The following is a 22,265-nucleotide window of genomic DNA, read 5'->3' as shown; positions in this document are numbered from 1 at the left end:
CAGTATTAAGGATAAAATAAAATAATTATATGAACAACAATTAAATTGCTAATTAAAGGCTATAAACACCAGGACCATCATAGCAGTACATAATTGTACTACTTTATTTTCTTAGTCCAATTTTTTATTTTTTTTAATGCACAACATACCAGCAAATAAAGAAGAACATGCAAATACCTGATAATAAAGATTGCAGGTTTTGAATCAAAAATCAGGTTTTATTGAAGGTTTTATTGCTGGTTGATGTCCAGTTAGTCACCCTGTGCTCTCTGCATCACTCTGTGCTTTGACACATGTGGCAGAAACCAGGTCAGTGGTAGAAATCAGGTTATAGGGGACATCAGAGGACACATTTAGACCTGAAAATATCCATCAGCCACCTGACAGCGAAATCTGGCAACAAATTTATTAACAAATTTAGTTTTCAAGCAAAAAAAGCGAAACATTTACCAGATTCAGATCTTCAGATGTGACGATTTCTATTATTATTTAATTCCAGGTTGTTTTTTTTTGTTGTTTGTTGTTTGTTTGTTTGTTAATTCGTTCACGGTTTTAAAGCCAATTAAAAGAAAACAGGGGATTTATGAGGAGCTGTGTAAGATACACAAGGATTATTTTGATCTTTGGATCATACCGAGCCACTCTCGTAGAGTCAAAGAATAAAGACATGTAGCCAAAAATTAGTAATCAGTCCCTGAAAACAGAAGTTCACTGTTCAGTCCTCACCAAGCTGTGAGTTTAACTCTAGTTTCACACTGATCACACTGATCTTCACTATCATCTGACCACACTCCTCACTGCTCATTTGTAGCTTTTGCCATGGACGTGTTTAATTAAAATCCCATTTAGAACCTGATTATTTGTATACGTGACCATGGAAATGACCTCCACCTTTATACCGCTTCTATGAAAATGCAGTTAAAGGGCGTGTGCGTGTGTGACAGAGAAGTCTAACAAATGTACAGTATCCGTATTTACATCAACTTTAAACGCTCAAAGCTGCATGGAGCAGGACGGCGTACCAGAGGTATCTGAACATCTTTAAGCACCTGAAAAACGTATTATGTCCTAGATTACACTCACGAAAGTCGAATATTTTCTCTAGCTTTTCTTAGACAGTGGCGTCTGCTTTGTGTGATTTTTTTTTTTTTTTTTTTTTTTTTTGTGCTCTCAGGAGACAATAAACACCTACAAACAATCGAGCGTGGTTTGACAGTGGATTGTGTGCGCACGCTTTCAGTTTGCACATCAAACACTGTCAGCTGCACAGCCGAATGAGCTCAACAACTTGAAAGGAGGAAGTGTCAATTTTAGCAAAGATTTGAGTCAGTTAATTCTGTGTGTGTGTGGGTGTGTGGAAACCAAACGGGAGTAACTCCAGGCTTGCAAAGAAAGTGGGTAAGCTTGCTTTTAATCATTAAGTTTTAAACTTAATTTGGTGAACTCTAAAGAAGCTACGGAAGTATTGTGGAATAAATCTGAGTTTTGGTTTCCGGTATGTGTAAAAAAAAACAAACAAAAAAAAACAAAACCTGACTGTGATTAATTCAGTGATTACTCCATAAATAAAACTTCTATTGTCAGTGCTCGGTTCAGCCAGACGATGCTTGCATGGTGCTGAGAACACACACAGAGTCTTTGAAGCTTTGCCAGAAGTAATAGTTGTAGGACATGTGTAGTAGTATTAAATTTAGTTGCAGTGAAATATTGTGTCGGACAAAGTTCACCGGTAAACATCCCTGATCAGATTGAGCTTGTTTGAACGAGTCCCGCTCTGCTTAGTGTGACGTCCTGTCTGCTGATGCCGCTTTATTTGTCTACCCTGCTTCACAGGAGCTCCTGGAGAAGTTCATGGGGGGAAACGTAAGCCTGGACGAGTTCTTGGACTCCTTCCAAAGCTCCAGGAAGACGTATCACATCCGCAGGGCTCAGGCAGAGAAGATGCAAGAGCTCGCTCAGGCCGGGAAGCAGCAGGGGAAAACCAAGAGAGCGGAGGAGTGCAAAGCCCCGGAGGTAAAGGACTCGGAAAAGCTGCAGGAGCCTCAGCGGCCGAACGGCTTTTTAGCGCAGGGACCTCTTAGAGTGTTCCAAGTGCGCTATGGCCTCACGCCTGCCATTCTACTCCCTCATTACCCTGTTTCCCCGCCCGCCTCGGCGCCATGCCTTCAAAGTAGCGCCCCCACCGCTGAGCCCCAGCTGGGACAGACCCACATCCTCAGCCCCAGCGCCCCACTTCCAGGACACGGCCACGCGGTGGGCCTCAGGGTTATCGGACAGCTATCGGGAGGCTGGCCGGCTAACGGGCGGCCCGTGCGAGTGCAGCAGCTTTACAGGCCGAACCCTCAACAGCCCGAACCGCCGTACCGATAAGCCGGAGGAGGAGGAGCAAGGGGAGGATGAAAAGCCGAGAGGTCTTCCGAGACGTTGGAAGCAAACGGTGGCTGTCACAATCATGTAAGCAAAGACTGATCGAGAGACGGGCAGCGCTGCAGACGTCCGTTTCTGTTCTCCATCCATGACACTCAAACGTAACACATCGAGGGAAGGCGAGCAGAGGGAGCGAGGCAGGGGGGGCTAGGGGATGGGCTGTGATAGCTGGTAAACAAATCTCTCATTAAGCCTTTTTTTATTAAAGAACAACAAAAGCAGAAAGAGGAGCCGGCTGCAGATTCAGCTGGAGGAAAACTTGATTTGATGGGGGCTGAAATGAAAACTTCGGCGTTTGTTCAAAGTTTTAGCTTCACACTCAAACATTTTCAGGTTCTTATCCAAAACTTCTCGTACTTTGATTTTTTTTTGTGCCAAACTTTCTAACCCTGTGAGACATAAGTAGCCTAACTCTGTTTTAAAGAAAAAACTAACAATAATTTGTTTTCTGGGTTTTTTTTAAGCGTGTTAGGTGGTATATTTGTTTTTCTCCCACCTGCTGGGATAAAAATTTTCACAGGCCCTGACGACTTGGAGATCTACCCAAGTCACTTGAGCAACTGCAAAAGTTTGCAAGAAATCGTTAGATTGAAATCGGAGAGACTAAAACAATTATAAAAATTAACACTGCGCCATCAACACAGCTGTGTTGAAAGGTGGATGATAGGTGCTTCTCCCCTTCACAGCCGCAGGAACGAGTCTTAAACCTGGAAATGAGTTTGCACTTCCGGTTCTTCATAGCTCAAATTAAGGCGCGTGTTTTACGTGAACTTTACACTTTTTCCACGTTTTGTTCCACAACATAAAAGATGCCAGTGAATAGTCCACTCGTGGATTCTGTGGAAGGGCACCAAACACCCAGCGAGCTTTAACGGTGATAGTGTGGTGTTAAATCTTTTATAGCCTAAGATTATGTTGCTCAATAAAACATGAGCTTTTCTCTGTTGCAAATCTTATTTTTCTGGCGTTTTTGGTTGTTGAGGCACATACGGCGACATGAACTTCCTGCTTGGCCTGCAAATTATGTCGTCTTTTCAACTTTCTGTAAAAGAAATGTCTGAAAAATAGAGCCAGCAGCAGAGCAGAGGGCGATCGTGGATAGAGACCTGCAGGAAGAACACGGGCACCAGTTAAAGTGTGATATTCGATATTTTAAACTCTGATTCGGGCTGAAGCTTGCAAACAACACCAGTAAAACTACACAGACATACAGGCAGTACAGTTTCATGAAAGCTGTGTTAGCATCATGTTGTTATAGTCTCGTATTTACCTGCCAGACTTGTTCAAGTTCAGCTCAGATGAGTGTTTTTATCCCCAGTGATCCGGGCCACTCGTGAATTTCGCTTATAAACAAACATATTTATACGACAGGCCGTTCTCTCACCTCTGCAACGCTCCAGCGTGGAGTCGGTGCTGTTTTTTGCCTCGTTAAATCACCCCGAGCGTTTTAGAGTCGCTGGTGAAGTACAGTAGCCTGCAGCTTTTAATTAAATGTGTCACATACATTTAATTAATATTTCATACTTTATGCTGCTCGGCTCATGTTTATTTAATCAAGCTGCCACTAAAAACAGCAGCTTTTCGTTACTGGAGATCTGACACTTGAAACGCTATCCAACCCCGTCCCTAGTGAGAGTTTTAACTGTTATTTTAATATATTTCAAAGAGATCGAGGTGAAGCACAGAGTTGCGACGCAAATCTACAAGCCGGGCGAGACGGACGAGTATGTCGTCGTTAATTTGTACAGCCGAGGACAGACGGAGACGCTCCGTCACCGACGTGAACGATGACATCAATAAAGTGGCGTTTAATATAAACTCACGTCATCCGTCGCCTCATCGAATAAAGCGACTTTCATTCTTCGCGACCGCCGAGCAAAGTTTGAACAAAGGCGCAGCGCAGACCGGAGCAGGTGGTATTTATTAATAATTCCCAGACTTGAACCTCGCGGTGTTATTTGCAGTGTCATGTGTGTTAGAATCACAGACGATTACCCAAAGCCTTCTGCCTCACATCAGTGAGCGATTTATTTATTCATGTAAATCCTATTTTAAATGGCTGACTTCAAAGCTTCTTGTTTACCGTGCTAAATGAGGAGCTGCTTCTCCTTTTCAAAGCAGCCCGCTGTTTTCATTTTTGTTGTTGTTGTTGTTTTTTGTTTTTTTTCCCTCTCTCTCCGTCAAACTGAGCTGCAGAGTGAGGCAGACTTGATCTCTATGAGAATGCGAGCCCTCAGTAAAATGAGAGGAGGTTTCCTTCTTCATTTTCTCATCACGCCATTTTGCATCATTTTTAAAGGAGGGAAAAGCTTTGCATTGTAGTTGTAATGACTCTGCTCTTCAACATACATTTCGCTGATGAATAACTCATAAGTACGTGCTTACTAAAGCCTGACGAAGTACATGAAAATGCCTTTTTACAGCCCGGCGCCCAGTTACATGCAGCGCATCACAGTATGGGAAGAGTTGTTATATACACTTTGCACTAGAAGTGTGAATGGATTCCAAGGCTCTGAGTTCTTTAACCTTCAAGTGACCGAGTCCTGTGTATTTATACATGTGTGGGAAAACAAGTTCGTCCATCTACTTCTGCAACTTTTCATTGTTCTTTATTGGAACTGGTGCTGCAAAGATGATGTAGAGTTTTGTTTTTTAATGTTATTTGTTAGAATTTTTCACTTTTAATCTCCACATTTTTTTCTTCCTCTCTTTTTGTTGTGGCTACTACTAGTAACTTGCATTTTTGTAAGTGGATAAAAGTGATTTAAAACCATAATTATTATTAATTATTAGAAAATTTCATCACAGGTCAAGAAAACCACACAAACTTGGACAGAGCCGTACAAAATGTGTTCCCATGTAGTTAAGAGCTTGGTTGCTTGAAGGGTTAAAGGTTGTGTGTTTTGTTTTTGTTTGTTTTTTTTACATCTTTTACATTTATTTTTTGTTTTTTTGCACATCATTTCTGTCCGCTAGCATTCAGTTCAAAAAAGTCGACTCCTGAGATCTGAAAACGGTTTTATCTCACTACAGAGAAGCAGGAATGTTGTGGTGTGTTTGGGGTAAACGCAAAGCAAAGTTTGCACCCTGTAGCGCTCAGAGAGGTGAAAATGCGTTCTTGTATGTTTGTAACGGGCATGCGAGCGATTAATCAACCAGATGTGTAAGCGTCGCCACCCTTGCTGTACAACAGGATTTGCCCGCTGGTTCTCGAGGGGCGTCCACCCAGGAAGCGACTAGCAGCAACGTCACTGCGACCAGAAATCATAGAAAGCCACTTAAACTTAGAGATACCAGATCAAAGCTTTTCTAGGCTTTGCAGTCAAGGCAAATTGAAGCAAGTACCAATAAGAGTAAAGGATACTGTTGGTTGACATGAGGAGGTGGTACATGCAACCGGAGCCTGGACCACACCCTTGCAAGCAGCCCTTCCTGTTTGAAGGCCCCTTAAAACTTAGCAGATCTTTATGATGGCGAAAGTGTAAACAAGTGAGCCAGCGTCAGTTCTGCGGTACTTTAACCCTCAAAGATGAGGACCGTAATCTTAAACGCTGTCCATTAAAGCAAATTTTAACCCTATTCGTTCGACCCCTCCCATGTGTTCTCCTGATGCCACAAGTGATCAGAAAAGGAGGAAAATCTAATCGTTTGTGAGCATCTGGAGATTCTCTTTTATATATACAGAAAAAAGGGAGGGATCTGTATCTGCTGCAGTCTGGATAAAAGTAGTTGTCTTGCTTGCTGCTAGTGGCCACATTGTCCACATAAAAAAAAATAATAAAACGTGCTAAAGTGACTTCATTCATGAGGCAAAACCTCGCTTTGCACTTACTCTGAACACACCATTAGACTCAAAATGTCTGGGTAAAAAATACCAGTCATTGATTTAAGAGTGCAAACACCTTTTGTATCCTGAGATCTTAGTATTTTTTTTTTTTAATGGTTTAAAAGGTTTGCTTTTGTATTCCTGCTATTAAAAGGCAACTTGCAGATGGCGCATTACATCTGATCTAAATGAACCCGCCTTTTCATTTTAATGTTTGCCTTTTATGAACTAATGTGTGTCTGTTTGTTGTTTCCACGTGTCTGTGTTTGTTTGTTTTTTATGCTGTTTGTGTTTTTATTTATTGTTGGGAAAACAATAAAGTAAATACAACAGACGAGAAGTCGGAGAAGAACACGAGCAGTCACTCTGTTTTAATCTCACATGTTCATGGGTCTTATTTTGTTGTTGTTGTTGTTGTTGAAAGATAAAAATCGTGGGAATAACTCAGATTTTTATTTTAAAGTCTGTGTTCAGGTGTTCAAACATCCAGAACGATCTGAAAACAGAAAAACCTAAATATTTAAAAGATGGACCCACCTAAAACCAGGATTCTGTTTTGATTGTTGACTGGATGAATCGCACCTCGTCTTTCCATTACTTCTATTTTTTTTTTTTTTATTTTTTTCCACATGTGACTTCATGCCTTGGGCCACACCAACTTAAATGACAAAGTATCCTGTTAATGTGCACAAATAAAAATAATAAATCACAAATTCCTTAATAATTAGAAACTTTTTTTTAATATGCTGATATGCTTTCGTTTCGAGTTGAGATATTAATCAAATGTCTCTATGATCAGTGTAAAGGAGATGGTTTAATCCCTCTCTGCGGTTTCTCCTGCAGAACTAAGAATATGGAAAAAGCCTGAATCGTTGAAACCTTCCTTTAGCTGCAACATTTACAGAAAATTAACATCTGAAAAACATCTGAGCATAAACTGCTGATGTAACTGGGCGCTGGCTTCAACAAACATGCAGTTGTGTGTCCACTCAGGGTCTTTTTTGGGGGGCGGGGCAAAGTGGTGCTGCTTGTTGAGCTGTAGCACAGATGGACCCAAGGTGACGCCGAGCTTGAAGCCATGGACCTCATGTTGCCCCTTTCTACGGCAGTGGTTCTCAAGCTGTGGGGCGTGGATGTCCAGAGGGGACGTATGGAATGAAACTAAATCAGGATGATTTTTGTAGAGAAAATAGAAGTATAGTAGTATAGAGTTTATTCTGATATTCAGATTTCTACTTGAGTTTCTGGACACACATAATTTTGGTTGGGGGGAGATTTCTTATATTTTTGTTTCTAATTGCAGTTTTTCATGTTTTCTGTTGTTTCAGAATACAAACTTTCACATTTTTTGTTTTGTTTTTTGGTTTTTTTACATTTCTGTAGACTTTCACCTTTAATTTTTTTTTCCCCAGTGTGATTCTACCGACAAATTACATAATACAAAACACCAACAATTAATATTTTTCACTTTTAAAGGGTGAAAAACTCAAACATTTGAAGTTGTCCGCTGTAGCTTGTGACATGGGGCCGTGGGCATTTTTAAGATGGGCATGCCATAAAAAGTTTGAGAACCACTGCTTTACCAGATCCCTCCCCCCATCCATAACCAGAGCAACGATACCAAATCACCTCCAAGCACATCCCATAGTTGCAGTAAGATTCTGGGGCTTCAGAGGCTTAGAGCCCCCCCCTTTTTTTTTTTTTTTTTTTTCCCCCTCTCTGTCTGAATCCCCTCAACCCTCCAAATTCACTGGGATTTTATTCATGCTGATGATTTGTGTAAGACTGGCTGCTTAATGTGTTTGGAGAATCCTCAAAAACGATGTAAAGTGCTTGTTTTGTTGTTTCTGAGCCCGTGCTTTTTGTTTGTTTGGTTATTGTGTGTCTCTTTTCTAACTCGGACTCATCCCAGCAGCCTTTCCCAAAAAAAACAACAAAAAAAGAGAGTAATAAAACAGATAAATGAATGTCTCTTTATAATTTAAATTATGAGCCAAACGGCCTCAAAACATTTCAGATGATTTGCATCGCAGCATCCGCGGTGGAGGAGCTGTGGCTGCAGGCGCTCGCACCAGATGATTATGAGTGACGTCAAAGCTGATCAGCGCCACAGTGAGTGAAGATGAGCTAATAATATCCAAGTTGAGTCATTTACATGCCTGCATCAGCTTATGGTACCGTACAGTATGTGTGACTGGATCCACGTGGCTGTCAGAAGCACTCAAAGAGCTGAAAGCTGTAAATGTCACCTTACTGAGGAGAAACAATAAGAGTGTGCTTTAAAAAAAACTTCTTCCTTTGAGTGATTTCTGAGGGTCTTTTACTTTTCAAAATAAAATGACAGCAGAAGCCTCATATTTAAACTGTGGGAATACACAACAAAGCATGTCAACTCCCACAGCAGGGAAACAGATGATGATTCAGATAGTGAATCATTATATTCATGTTAAAGGGCAACATGCCATTAAAAGTCCCGAGTCTGGGAGAAAAGCTGTGCCATTTCTGTAAATACGTTTTGTCATTTGAGTCAGAGCTTGCTTCGTAAAATCTCCAGAGCAGGTTTTGTGCAGCACACCACATGGCTTTAATTTGCTGTGACAGCTACTTTCCAACCCAAAATAATTGAGCTGAACGATCTAAAGACACAATTTTATATTTTCCAGCCTCTCTGGAAGCTTTCAAGTCGCAGCAGCTTGTCAAAGATGGAAACGTTTCAGTCCCCTGCGTGATGGATGGAGCTGTGACGTTTCAACGTTATGTTAAACAGAAGTTTCTTGCATGGATGCGGAAACTTGAAATCCAGACTCTTTCTTACAGTTGGAAGTGAGTACTTACTTTGAGTTTTTCACAGAAAGTTAAGTAGGTTACAAGCACACAGGAGAAGTCAAGTATACCTCAGAGCTGCACAGAGGAAACGGGAAAAACATTCAAAAAAATGACTAAAAATAAACGAAACAAAAACCCAACTGGGAAGTAGTAGAGCGACAGTGGTTCCCAACATGTAGGTCAGAACCCCACACGTGGCCACAGTTGAAGGGTCCTGAGGTAATAAAAGCCAAACTGTTTGTAAGTGAAAAGAACAATTCTCCCGCTAAACAGTTAGTTTGAAATGCCATATAAACATCAGGTTTCACTTTCTCTCTCTTAAGGGTTTGGTACCAAAACATCCTGTTTTAGAACAGTACAAGGTAATAGTTCAGGTTAAAAAGCACCTGGTTTGTAAGATACCAGGATAGTGGATTCCACACGTGTTCATCTTAGATGTATGTATTGACATAGCCACTTAACATCACCATAATGAACAGTATAAAAAAATGAACATAGCTATGGTGGTATTACCCATCGGTTAATCCAAGCAATTTTGCTGTCGCCATATTGGAGTTTTCAAACCAAGGCATGTCTGAAATTTTATAAAATGTGCTTAATGTTTTAATTATTTTGACCTAAAATGAGCGAGATTAGAGCTGAGGGCTGTTTTCCCAAAAGATATATACAGGACCAGTCTTTGTGCAACCAGAGGAGTCCCCCCTTTGTGGCCATTAAAAAGAAGGCAGATTTGAGGCACCCACTTTGGTTGATGATAATACATCTACACCTTAATTTGTAGTACAATGGAGGAGGATGGTCTCAGAAGAAATGCTTGTATCCTGGGATTAAACTAGGCTCAGAGCTGATTCTGCTAACCAAAGCTGCGGTGTGTTGGTCACACAGCAGAATAACTATTAATACCTGTGCGACTCATTAAAATATCTTTTTCTAAACAACAGGTTTCATAACCCAGAAAACTTTTCAAAGTCTGATCTTTCCATCAGTTGCAACGACCTCCCACTCGGTGCTTTTTCGACACCAGGTTACAAAAATTTACAAGGTCTGCAAAAACATTCAAACTGCCCGTAAAGTTTAAAGTTCCACCAAATGCACCACACCATCTTTCAGAAGCAGCTGTACCTTCAGCCCTCGTTTTAGCGACTCAGTCTGTTGTTTTTTTACGGAAATAACGTCATACTGAGCAGAGCAGCTGAGGCAGGAAGGAAGTTGGATGCAAAAACAACATACAGGGACCTGTTAGACTAAACATTTTGCTTTTGAAACTGTTCCAGTGTGATAAGCCAAAACCACATATGAACCCATTGTGTTCCTGGGTGAAGTCCTCCAGAGGGAGCACATGGATGTATTATAGGACCTGGATAATTGACTCAGAAAAGCTTTAACCGCCTGCATTTGCAGAAGCTGTTGTTAAGTGTCTCCAAATCAAACAGCTACTAAATTTTTAAGTTTTATTTTAAAACTAAATTCACCTCACTGAGCAGTTTCAATCTCGCCCTGATGACCATGAAGATCTAAGCCTAATTCCTTTGCAGGGAAGGCAATCTATAAAATGAGAGACTCTGCTCCCCATTAGTTCAGAAGAATAAAGGCACCTATCTTAGTGCCAGCAGGTGTGTGACTGAAAGGTCACTGGTTTATATCACTGGTCCACCTGGGAGAGGAAATATGGGCATTCATAAATCTTTCTGTTAACTGCCGGGCAAAAAAACTAATAAACTAATGCCTCAAACCAAACAATGATGCATTATAGTTCTCTTTTAAATCATTCTTTATGGCAAAGCTGAGGAAAGTCATAAATTATTTACATCAAATACATTAGGCCATACACAGCCTCTCTGTTCAGTTGAGGAGCTGCTGAAACATGTATGTGATGAATATTTTTGCTGGCAGTACAGCTGGTCGACTGAGAGAGGCTGTCTGCACATCTGATTTGCTGAAACACAGTGAGCAACATCCCTGTTGAATTTGTTTGGTGAAGGCATAATTTTAGGAATGATAGCATAAAAGCTCTGTGCATCATTTTCCTCCCCCTGACACTGAGATATCACAATCTCTTCACTGCAGTTGTGACATCTGGATTTAGCACACCAGCCCTCGAGGACAGCTTCTAAAGCAGAAGCAGCTGCTCCACTCATGACTCCTGCATCTTTTTTTGGAGAGTGTGTCACTTAGGTCATATTTAAACTTTGTTTAATCAGTATTTTTAGCACATTAGCCACTCTCACTCTGGGGATCGGTATGTTTGCTGGCTGATCCAGCATTTTTGGTCCAGACTGAAATAATTAGGTTGATGACTTGCAGGGGGGGCGCTAATAGTTATACATAAATTCAAGTCCCCTGAAGTGAAATCCTGAATTTTAGCGGTCCCTGACTGCTTCACGAGGTTCACTATGAAGTTTTCTCCTGGTTTAGAGATTCAATTCCCCTTTTGATCTCCTAACTTTCATGTAGCACCACCATCAAGTTTAAATGCAGACAAAAAGTGGATGTTTCCCATGGCTTTAGCTTTGTGTTTGCATACTGAAACAGTGGAATAACATGGTGAGCATGGTAACCATGGTTACCTTGGAAAGTGTCTGCCTTTTAGCAGTGTTATGATGAACAAGTAATTGATAAATGTAGATAACCTACGCTGCCATTCATTCCAGCAGTGTGCCAATCACGGGCTGAAAAATGAATCCACCGCAAAGTATTAAACACTGCAGTTCCTTTTATGGCCACTTGAGGCTGCGTCCAAATAAAGAATTTGCAGAATAAAAGGTTTTGGTCTATATGCACACAAAACACACACACACTCCATCCCCACTGTCTGGGCTTCCATGGACAATAGCTACAAGATGACAGTAATACAAACGACGATGCAAATAGCAGCTTTATGGAAGGGCAAGCAGGGCCTGTTTTGCTTGCCCTGATGAAATGCCACTGCCTTTGATTGGCAAGATTGTGGAAAAATCTGATGTGGAGTTTAGATAACAGGTTGAGTAGGTAAAGACTGTTTGTCTGTGATGTGTTACTAAAGCTGCTGGGGTCCCCCTTTTTGCAGCTGCTTTTATTTATTTTAAAAGAGATTAAAGGTGCTGTAAGCCATGCTGACAATGCCAATAATCCAGATGCCACAAGGATGTCCAATTTGTCCGTCCTTGTGGCATATTTCAGTACCAATCCAAATTTATTGTATAGGAATTTCAAAAAAAAAAAGAAAAAAAAAAGCTTCCCAGGAAATTGATTAATTTCATAGTATATTCTTTTATTTTACAAACAAAAGGGCCTGTGTGGAGGATTAGGCGTGACTCTCCTGGCCCTCCATAGTCATAGGTGATGAAATAAAAACTTCACTGACAATGTTTTTCAGGAGAGCCAACAGATAGTTTCAAATTATGAACATGTAGCTCTGCTCTCAGTTTTGTTGGAAACTGAAGGTGGCGAAATTAAATCGCAGCTGTAATTAAAACGCAGAAATAGGTCCTAAATGAAAGGCAGCTCCATCAGCTTCACTAATTAATTAGTTCTTAAATAGTTAATTAAAAGGAAGCACACTTGCTCAGTGGTTGGCACTGATCACATAGCGAGTAGACTGACTAAGGTGTCGGAGTGCAAGTTGCTCATTCTGTTTCCTCCCACAGTTCAAAAGCATCAGATGATGGGGCTTCCTGGTCTCTTTACTGTTTATGAGCTGTATTTACTGACCATATGAGAGTCTCTCAATCAGTGGAAATACATCTATGTCTACAACAGAAATTAATACAGAAGTCAACTCTTTCATTAATTCTTTTTTTAAAAAGCTTACAAACATGGTTGGAAATCAGATTTCTGAGTTTAACAAGAATACTGAGCCTTTTTATCAAATCAGTATCGTGACTGTCCAAATGTGGGTCATCTTGACTTAAACAGTTTAATTATGAGGCTTCTGTTGTTTTAAACATAATTAAATAACTAAATGTTCTTTAGTAAAGGCTCAGCCATCCATATTTTTTTCTCCGACCCAGTTTTTTTCATTTCATCCAGTGAAATAAAGGCTGCTGGGAAAGTTCTTGTGCATGCCGAGCTTTACATAAGAAATCTACTAATACGATCGTGCTGACATACTATTGAAGAATTTCAGTGGGATGACATCTCTTGTTGCTACAGTGTGTTTCCTGCCAACACTCCAACATCCAAGTGACCTTAAACAACATGTTTACATGTGAAATGAATTCCATTTGCTTCCCACATGAATCCAGAGGAGTTGACAATAAAATACATTTAACATTCGGAGTGAATCTGTCCTTCACTTTATTACTGTTTAATTACAGTTTCTTGAATTTCTTTTGTTGTGCTTCATTGACTACAGTCAGAACATTGAATTCTTTTGTGCTAACAGAATCCAGATTGATGGTGGAATATTGGATCTATTGTTTTGCATCACAGCAAATTATAGCATAATTAGAAAAAAAAATGCAAATTTTAAAAGAAATAAATCAGGATAAAAGATGAATAAAGCGAGCATTACTTATGGTTGTAGAAAAATGGGTCACATCTGCACATTGTAGCCAGTCTTGAATGTAAATTTGTGATAATTCATATAAATAACATCACTACCGTACTCTCAAAATATTAGGTGCATGTGTTAACTACTAAAATAACGACCCACACACTAAATAAAACCATAATTTATCAAATGAATAGAAAAGAAAAAGTTATTTTAAAAGGTTTTGCCATAGATTTCCATAGAGCTCAACATTGACCTCCCACTTTTTCAAAGGCTACATTCTGGTATTAAATTTTCATGTCATTTTCCTGAGAAAATCCCTATATAAAGTTTTTATAACCTCACTGCTTTCTCAATGCATTTTTTTCTTACTAGTCTGATGTCAGTTAAGCCCCGCCTCCTACTGTATAAATATGACCTATCAAAAATAATTAGGCATCAAAGTACTCTTGGGAACAGCTGCATGTTCTTAATTCTTATACATCATTTAAAAAACCAAAGATTAATGAGAAAATATATAATGAAATTACTTAACCTCCTAATTACATTTTTAAATCCACCCTCCAACTTGCATAAGAACTCCAGCAACAGTTAGCCAAATGTATGTTAAGCTGATGCTAACAAGCTAACAGCCCACTGATAACATTAGCATTTTGTGTTACATAACTTTGTGATTTTACAGGTTATATTTGAATGTATTTGCATGACTTCCTAAGTTTGTAGGAACTGAGACTGTTGTGGAGGACGGCGCCAATGAGATGAGACTGGTAAGAATAAATGTTACAATTAGGCAATGATGAAAATGTGAAACAGCTATTGTTAAAAATGCCAAAATTTTATCACTATTTAATCAACAATTGCAAAAAAATTGTCCACGTTTTGCAAATTTTAATAGACTTTTAACTTTATACAAGTGCTGTTACTATTTTGTCTGTAGTTTAATTGCTTCTGCAGGTCTTCACTTCTTTTTTTCTTGTTCGGTTAGAGAAATGTAGCCTATTTGGCCTTGAACAAGTGCATTAAAGTCAGATTCAGTGTCAGGGACAACCAAAGGGCAGGATGTAGCCGTACAATACCCAGGTCTGGTCTTAAAGCCTTATGTAGGTCTCAGAAGTTCTAGAACTTCAAAGTTCTGTGACCAGAACTTTAAAACAACATCCTCTAAATAAAAACTACACAAACATAGCAACAGTAACCAAGGAAAGCAGTGCTTTTGTGTAATTATTCCATCTCCATGGCACTGAGGGATAAAGTGTGTCGTTATAAACGAATCAGGCCTCTACCAGATTAACAAAAGCTTCTGCACCTTCCACTCAGCTCTCTCATCTCTGTCTACTTAATTTTTTCTATTCAGCTGCTTCAGACTCACTGTGTCGATCTCTTTCAGCAGTTTTGCTCATTGTTATGCAGATGAAGCCCAGTAAACTTGCCTCTGTAAATCCAAATGGGATGAAAGCCATTTCAGAAGTCTCTCACTTCCTCACTGACAAAAATGTCGAATGCCGGTCTTAAATGAACAGCCTGCCTTGCTGTTGGAACACCTGCAGAGACGCGGTGCTGCCATAACAAGGTCCATCAATCCACCCCGAAACGGTGGATGAATGTTATCAGATGTTGTTTTGTCGGTTCTGTCTTCTGCCATCAGTACACTGTGGGGCATTGGGGAAAAGTGTGAACATCAGAAGTTTGTTGTATGAACCTTTTCAAACATCCCTGAGAATATGAAGGAGAGACTGCTGGCAGAACTGGGACAGTTGGGAGAGAAAAAAACAACAAAAAACCGTCTTTATTGCTGAATGAATTCTTTGTAATGTAAGATGGCACTGATCCTAGCCGTGGTCTGATCTTCTTTGGTGGTTCGGCCAGCTGTCTCAGCTTTTTTGGCATCTTTATGTATTGTTGAAAACAGACATCAATTTAGGAGAACATGACTATGTGACGAACATCTTATACAGAGTCATCAGGATGAGTCCTCATTGCCTCTTATGTTTTACATTTCATTTATGTTTCATGAAATCTGGGAAATAATCCTTTATACTCAAGCTAATACTATACTAATACTAATGCAGAATGACTATCAAAAGCTGTTGCAATACAAAAAAGCTTTAATTTTTTGTCAGCAAATGATCGACATCCTATATCCATCCAGTTTCTGGCACTTACATGGGTCTGGGTTGTGAAGGGGGAGGCAGTCGACGCTCTTCTCGGGGGACACTGAGGTGTTCCAGAGCCACCCAAGACCTTTCCAGCATGTCCTGGGTCTGCCCAGGGGGCCTCCTCCTGGCTACATGAAAGACCTCACATGGGAGACGCCCCAGTCGGGTACCAGAACTACGTTAGCTTGCTTCTCCTGTGGACCTGTCACTCATAGGAGGGTATAAGGCCTCCTTCAACTGTGGATTGGGGTGGCACTCAGGGGCAAATGTCCTGGGAGTCCAATCACCAGCTCCCAAACTACTAAGGGTTGTCCTATCTCTGCATGCACAGTACTGCACAATGCATCTACTACATGATACACCCATTTCGCATAAATCAGTCAATTTGAAGTTATATTATCTACATCTTTGTGGTATATTTCAGTTCTGTTTATAGCACACTCTGGTGAAATATTCAATGTGTAAAGTACAAATTGTGCAATAAAATCAAATGTAAGTCAGTGAATTGTGAAAAAGCTTTTATTCCAACTAAGGACGTTACTTTCCCTGAGAAGTTAGCGTACAGCGTTACACAGGATGATCTACAAAATGTAGACTGGTCACAGTTAAAATCCCACTTTCCTAATTATTCTGGCATACAGGATCTGTCAAAATGACAAAAAACACCACAAAGTTAGTGTTGTAATAGAAATAATATGCAAACTCAAAAGGCACTACCTTTTATTTCCTCCTGCAGCCTTTAAGGCACACACTTTTCATTATAACAGGCTCAGGTCCTAATCTTCTCAAGAAGTACCCACTGTGCATCTGCTCTTTTACCCCCTTTCATTTTCTGTGCGTCAGAGCTACAATCCATCTTTCTGACGTTACCTATTCAAAGTCCCAACAGAGGTTTGATTGCAATGAGCAACTCCCACTCTGTCTGATTTTTTTTCAAACAGTTTAACAGCTGTGGATGTTCGTTCTGTTTAAGGAAAAAGAGCTGACAACAATTCAGATGCTGAATGGTTCACCGTGACCAAATATTTATTCGCCGGTGCAGTCTGACTTAGAGTGAAACTGGTTCAAAGGAAGTGATAGGCGCCAGCTTTTACCACTTTACTTCCCACATTCTGATTCACAGTTTCAATGAAAGCGTAGGCTCCTTTTCTACCAGCTCACATTGTAGTGACATCCACAGAGTCATGTATGTCAATCACCTGAAAGCCCGGGTTATCAATCCCCCTCTTTAGCTGGTTATTGTGATTTTCTTGGCTGTGGTTGTTGTGGTTTCTCTGGTCTACGTCGGCCTCAAAGCAGTGGACGCAGTGTGGAGTGGTGACCCGGACGCTCTTGGAAAAGTTAGAAAAATCCACATGGTACTTTCCTGTCTTGGTGCGGGAGATAATCGGCAGAAAGCTGTATCCCCACTGGATCTCCTGTGGGATGTAGGAAGTTCGGACCTGACAGGAGGAGCTGGTGGACTCGGCTGTCCCATCCAAAAAGACCACCAATTCAAAGTCCTGCTGAGGAAGGGTGTCAGCCGACAAATCAAAGAAAGGACTCGATCTGTTAATCACATGGTACAGGGTCAAGGGGCAAACAAAAAACAAGTTATCCTTGCCAGCATCAACCATGAAGTCAATATCCACCTGGTCCAGGATGATGGTCTCGCCATCCGGTGTGGTCGTTGTCCTCAGCAACTTCCCATAGATCTGGCTTCCGATTAGTAAGGTCTTTCGAAGGTTGGCCACTCTGATCAGGAGACACAGACTTCCTTTCTTCAAGCAGATGACAGCTGTGTGGCTGAAGGTCACAGTCTTTGCCCTTTTCTTTGGTAAGGAGATTTTAGCTAGGATGATACCACACATGAAGCAGTTGATGAAAACCCCAACTAGAGACTGGATGACAATTAGAGCCACCGTGCCAGCACAGTGGCCAGTCAGTGCCCTGCCTCCATACCCAATGGTGGTCTGGGTCTCTAACGAGTACAGGAATGCCGTTGTGAGCCCGTTAACGTTGTCTATACACTGGATGTGTCCTTCAGTGTGGTTCTGTCCAGCCAGATCCCCATTGCTCTTTGCAATCCAGTACCACAACAGGCTGAAAATGAACCAGCTGCCTGTGAACACAGCCACAAACAAAAGGAGAACAAACCGCCAGCGAATCTCCACAAAGGTGGTCCAGAAGTCTACCAGGTACGCAAACTGGTTACTGTACTCGATGTTCCCGAACTCAATGTTGCAGTGCCCGTCTTTGGTGACCAGGCGGGTTCTGTGGTTTCGTTGTCCAGCTGGCTGGTTGTGACCCTGGAGCAGCTGGAACATCCTGGAGCTGGAGGAACAAATACAGTTAAGTATTAGAGAGTACAAACTCTCCTCTAGGGAAGTTAATGCTTGCAAAATCACACATGCAACACCTACACATTCAGAAAAAAAACCCTCTCAGTTTACATATTTCTACCTTTATTATCGCTATGACCTTTAGTACCTTTAGTCTTCTTTCAGATAATTCCACCTTTAGTAACTTTATTCTACTGTTTGATAATTCTACTTTTATTACCTTTGTTTTACGTTTGTCAGGGGTTGTTTTTAGTATTGTCTTTTGTACCTTAAAAGGTCAGACTTGTATTTAAATGAACTAGTTTAAAAATTTGCAAAATCAGGTACATGCTGCCCCTTATTTTATAATATGCTTTTTTTCATCTTACTGATGGCTCAAAGCTCCCACAACTACAAAGCAGATACAGAATGAAACTTGTCAGAGTGTAAAATCTTAAAATCTAAGCATTAAATGTTTTGTATTTGACCAAACAAAGACTCTTTCCTGATATTGCACCTAAAATCTAGAAGAAATGGTACTGTACTAAAAGGTACACACAGTTACTTTAAGGTAAAATAATTAGCCCAAGAGAGTAGATTCACGTTCACTGTTCCGCTGGGACAGAAACTGAGTGTACTATCGTTTAACGTTATCGTTAGAATGAGGAGAAAGTTAGTTGAGACCTTACACAGATAATATAAAAAAAAAACATTTGACAGATTTAATGTCCACATAGACAAACAGGGCAAAAGTCAGTGTGTTACACTAGTGATCTGTGTTTCCATGCATGTCTAACTACCAAGAAAATCAGATTTAAAGACTAAAACAAATAATGATTCGATTTTGATTAACAAGTATTTTCTGCGCTGGCCTGTTGCTCATTCCCGTGTGACACGGAGCTCCATTATCATTATAAATCTATTAGAAACATCAATTAACCACTCAGTTTATTACCACAAACACACACACTACATTTAATTTAGATTTAATCACACATACACATGCCCTGCTGCTGTAAATACTAATTACAGGAATTTGTAACTGAGAATAGCCCCTCCACAAATCCACATTTACACCTTTAACTGTTTAAAAAAAACTATGATGCACAGCAAACTACTGAACCTTTTTTTAAAAAAAATAAAAGTGTAATGCATCTGATGGATTTTAGTTTTGTTTATGAAGATTTACAAATAGAGCAATAAAAAAACAGGTTTTGAGCAGAAATATATGAGCAATATGATCATACAGTTTTAGCCAGTTTTGTTAATTAAGGTTTTATGTACTCAAATATGAGATATTATAGTATATATTTTTAAAAAAAAATTGTAAAAAGAAAATGTATAGATTCCTGTCAAGTAAGGTGACCCAGACTCATTTCTTGCACTGTAAATTACATTTTGGCCCCCCAATGTTTTCTTCAGTAGAAAAAAAGACCACTCACAGATGCATTGTTCTGGTCTTCTTATAAAACATGTAAAACCTGCACCAGGCTCGTTCAACCTTGACCATACAGCCTTAACCAGTAAACAAAAGTCAGAACAAGACAGAAAAGGGGGACTAAAATTTAGAGATCGAGGGTATAACAGGTAGAGAATTTCCTTTTTTATCATTAGAATAGAAGTATAACAAGATAATACACAACCTATGTATGCACAAATACATTGTACTTATTAACTGATCTGAATGGTCGTTAAATAGCAGAGTATGTACCGTGCAGCGTGTACCGCGTGGTCCACTTTGAGTGTTGCATAAGACGTACTGAATAGATGGCAAAAAGGACCCAAAACTTTAAAAGTTACATATTTTTCGACTGAAGTTTACCCCAGATTGAAAATAACCACAGGTTGTATCTTAAGAGCTATTTGTTCAACATTTAACCGTTTTAACAACTGTTTTTTTTTTCAGTCATTCATGGAGGTGAATGACTGAAAACGGAGGTAATTTTCTTCCAAGCAGCTACAGTCGCCCTAAAAACACTATGGATATATATATATATATATATATATATATATATATATATATATATATATATATATATATATATATATATATATATATATGTATGTGAAATAAGTAAAGCTTTAGATCTTCAGTTTTGTAGAAAAATAGAAAAGTTTTGTTGGGACATACCTGCTCCGTGAGACCATGGGCCCAAAGTGCTCACTGGATCTCTGCAGGACCTTCAGACTCCTTTCTTTCAGCAAGTGGCCATGGAGGCGTTGGAAAGATTTTAATCCACAGTGAAATTTCCTAATCCCAGCCACATGCCACCATGTACACTGGCTCCATACACTCAGAAGAGCCAGCCAGGGAGCTCCCAGTGGCCGTCAGTCCTCTGAGACCGACAGAAGGACTCTCTTCTTCAACCCATCAAAAAAGTTTAATAACACAACCTCGGGCTTCATCGGGAGTGGGCTCGCCTCGGCTGCAGCAGCTTTTGACAGTGTAGATTTGGGGACCAGCACGAGGAGGGGGGAATGTTCGGGAAGTTTGGTGTAAAAGGCCTCGACGCCTTTGTGTGGCTGAAGGTGCGTCTATTGAAGAGGCCTCAGTGACCGGTGCAAGCACTCATGCTGTTTTGTTTTCAGCCCTGAGAACATTTGAGATTTACGTCAGGCCTCACAAAGAATTCCCTCAGTTGCATTTCCCCTGGTTCCCCTCCCCCTCTTTGAACCTGCAAGGCTGCCTCCCATTTACATCAGAATGAAGAGCTGCAGGGCAAGAGTGTCTGCATTATTCTGCTGGCTGCAGGAGGACCATTTTCATATCTGTGGAGCAGATTACCATGATCTGTGATGCTGAATTGATAAGCCCACCCCAACCCCAGCAGTGATGAATATAAATGCCACAGCTGCATGTAAGTAAAGGGAGAAGGAAGTGGATGCAGAGGGTCTGCAATTCAGATAGAATCTTACAGGCTCCTGTAGCAGCGTAATTTAAAGAAAGTCATCTCACACCCAAGTGTGTTTAGCTCCAGGCGCTGTGCATTTCTAAACGTGCTGGCAGAACACATCTGCACATCACACTCTGCAGGTTCATTGAAGGGAAAGTTCAGCATTTGGGGAAATAAGCTCATTAAGTTTCTTGCCAAGAGTTAGAAAAAGCATGTCTGTATGCTCGATATGAGGGAAATACGACCCTCGACTGAGTTAGCTGTGCAAAAAGAATGGAAACGGCAAGAGGAGCACGCCCTGGTTTAGTCCTCCACATCTCACTAATGAATGTTGATTCATACAAAAGGAGAACTGTGTGAATGTGAAACACTATGAAGCAAGCTGAGGTTAAAAGGTGATATATACGTGCAGACCATTAACAATCATCACATTCTCCCAGCAGGACTCCAAGAAACTGCTGTGACCAACAAAGTCAGAGCACGTCAACTACAACTGTTCAGAGAAAATACTTTATTTTTATTGTTTTATTTTTATTTTTACACCATTTTTCACTCTAAATGTGATACAAAGTGGATCTTTGCGTGAAGAGGGGGGAAGAGGAAGCAGAAAGAGTTCAATCCAAATCGCTTATCCAGGCCGAGGTCAAAGACACAAAAGTTCGTTCCCAGTATGCCCACCTGTGCAAATCATGTAAATCCAATGATGACGAGTTCAAAGGTAAGGAAGCAGCAAAAAGACACAAAATTCAAAGAAAAGACGTGACACTTATTTTTTCAATGCAAAGGTTTCAGCCTTGTGGCCTTCAACTGCCACAGTCTAAGGAGGAAAACAACACTTTACAGTTCCTCCATGGAGATCCTGAGATATATATAATCTCTCCAGCAGGTTTAGGCCCTACCCTGGGGCGTCCTCCTACTCGGATTTGCCTGGAAAACCTGGACACATCCAAGTGCGGGACAACATTGCTTGGAAGTGGGAAACCGCGGTCTCCTCTTGGAGCCAGAACTAGGAGGAGAGCATTTAAGGCAGTGTCTAATGGCCAGGCCTGGATGGAGCTGTGGACCCTGTTCACCACCCTCCAGGACAGGCACTGGGGTTGGGTGCACAGCGAGCTAGCGAAGGTTGGAGCCTGAGAGTGTTGATGGTCACATTGTAGATAGCTGCCTCTCCTTGAGCGTGGATCAGCTGGAGGTTTCTTCCTGTTAAAAGGGAGCTTTTCCTTCCCACTGTCACCAAAGTGTTTGCTCATAGGGGGTCATCTAATTGTTGAGGTTTTTTCTCTCTTTTCTCTGTATTATTGTTGGGTCTTTAGCTTAAAATATAAAGTGCCCTGGGGACTGGTATTGTGATTTGGCACGAAATAA

General features: G+C 40.6%; 2 protein-coding genes across 2 annotated transcripts in view; one reads left to right on the top strand and one right to left on the bottom strand.

Moving 5' to 3' along the window:
- Positions 1-15,313, top strand: part of vps37d (VPS37D subunit of ESCRT-I) — a 53,669-nt gene extending 38,356 nt beyond the window's left edge. Inside the window, exon 4 of the mRNA XM_040032477.1 lies at positions 1,834-15,313. Within this exon, the coding sequence (XP_039888411.1) occupies positions 1,834-2,370 (537 nt within the window). The 3' untranslated portion in view covers positions 2,371-15,313. The remainder of the gene's footprint in view (positions 1-1,833) is intronic.
- Positions 15,314-16,858: 1,545 nt separating this feature from the next.
- On the bottom strand, positions 16,859-20,225 carry kcnj1b (potassium inwardly rectifying channel subfamily J member 1b). The gene is made up of 2 exons (XM_040032476.1): positions 20,138-20,225; positions 16,859-18,019 (listed from the first exon to the last, which is right to left on the bottom strand). Exons 1-2 carry the CDS (start codon positions 20,152-20,154, stop codon positions 16,864-16,866), a joined length of 1,173 nt encoding a protein of 390 aa, XP_039888410.1. The 5' UTR covers positions 20,155-20,225; the 3' UTR covers positions 16,859-16,863.
- Positions 20,226-22,265: the final 2,040 nt, after the last annotated feature.

The sequence above is a fragment of the Simochromis diagramma genome, unplaced genomic scaffold (genome assembly GCF_900408965.1).
Source record: "Simochromis diagramma unplaced genomic scaffold, fSimDia1.1 OVJJ01000216.1, whole genome shotgun sequence".
NCBI lineage: Eukaryota > Metazoa > Chordata > Actinopteri > Cichliformes > Cichlidae > Simochromis > Simochromis diagramma.
The sequence above is the reverse complement of the archived record's forward strand: the minus strand, read 5'-3'. Positions and strand labels throughout refer to the sequence as shown.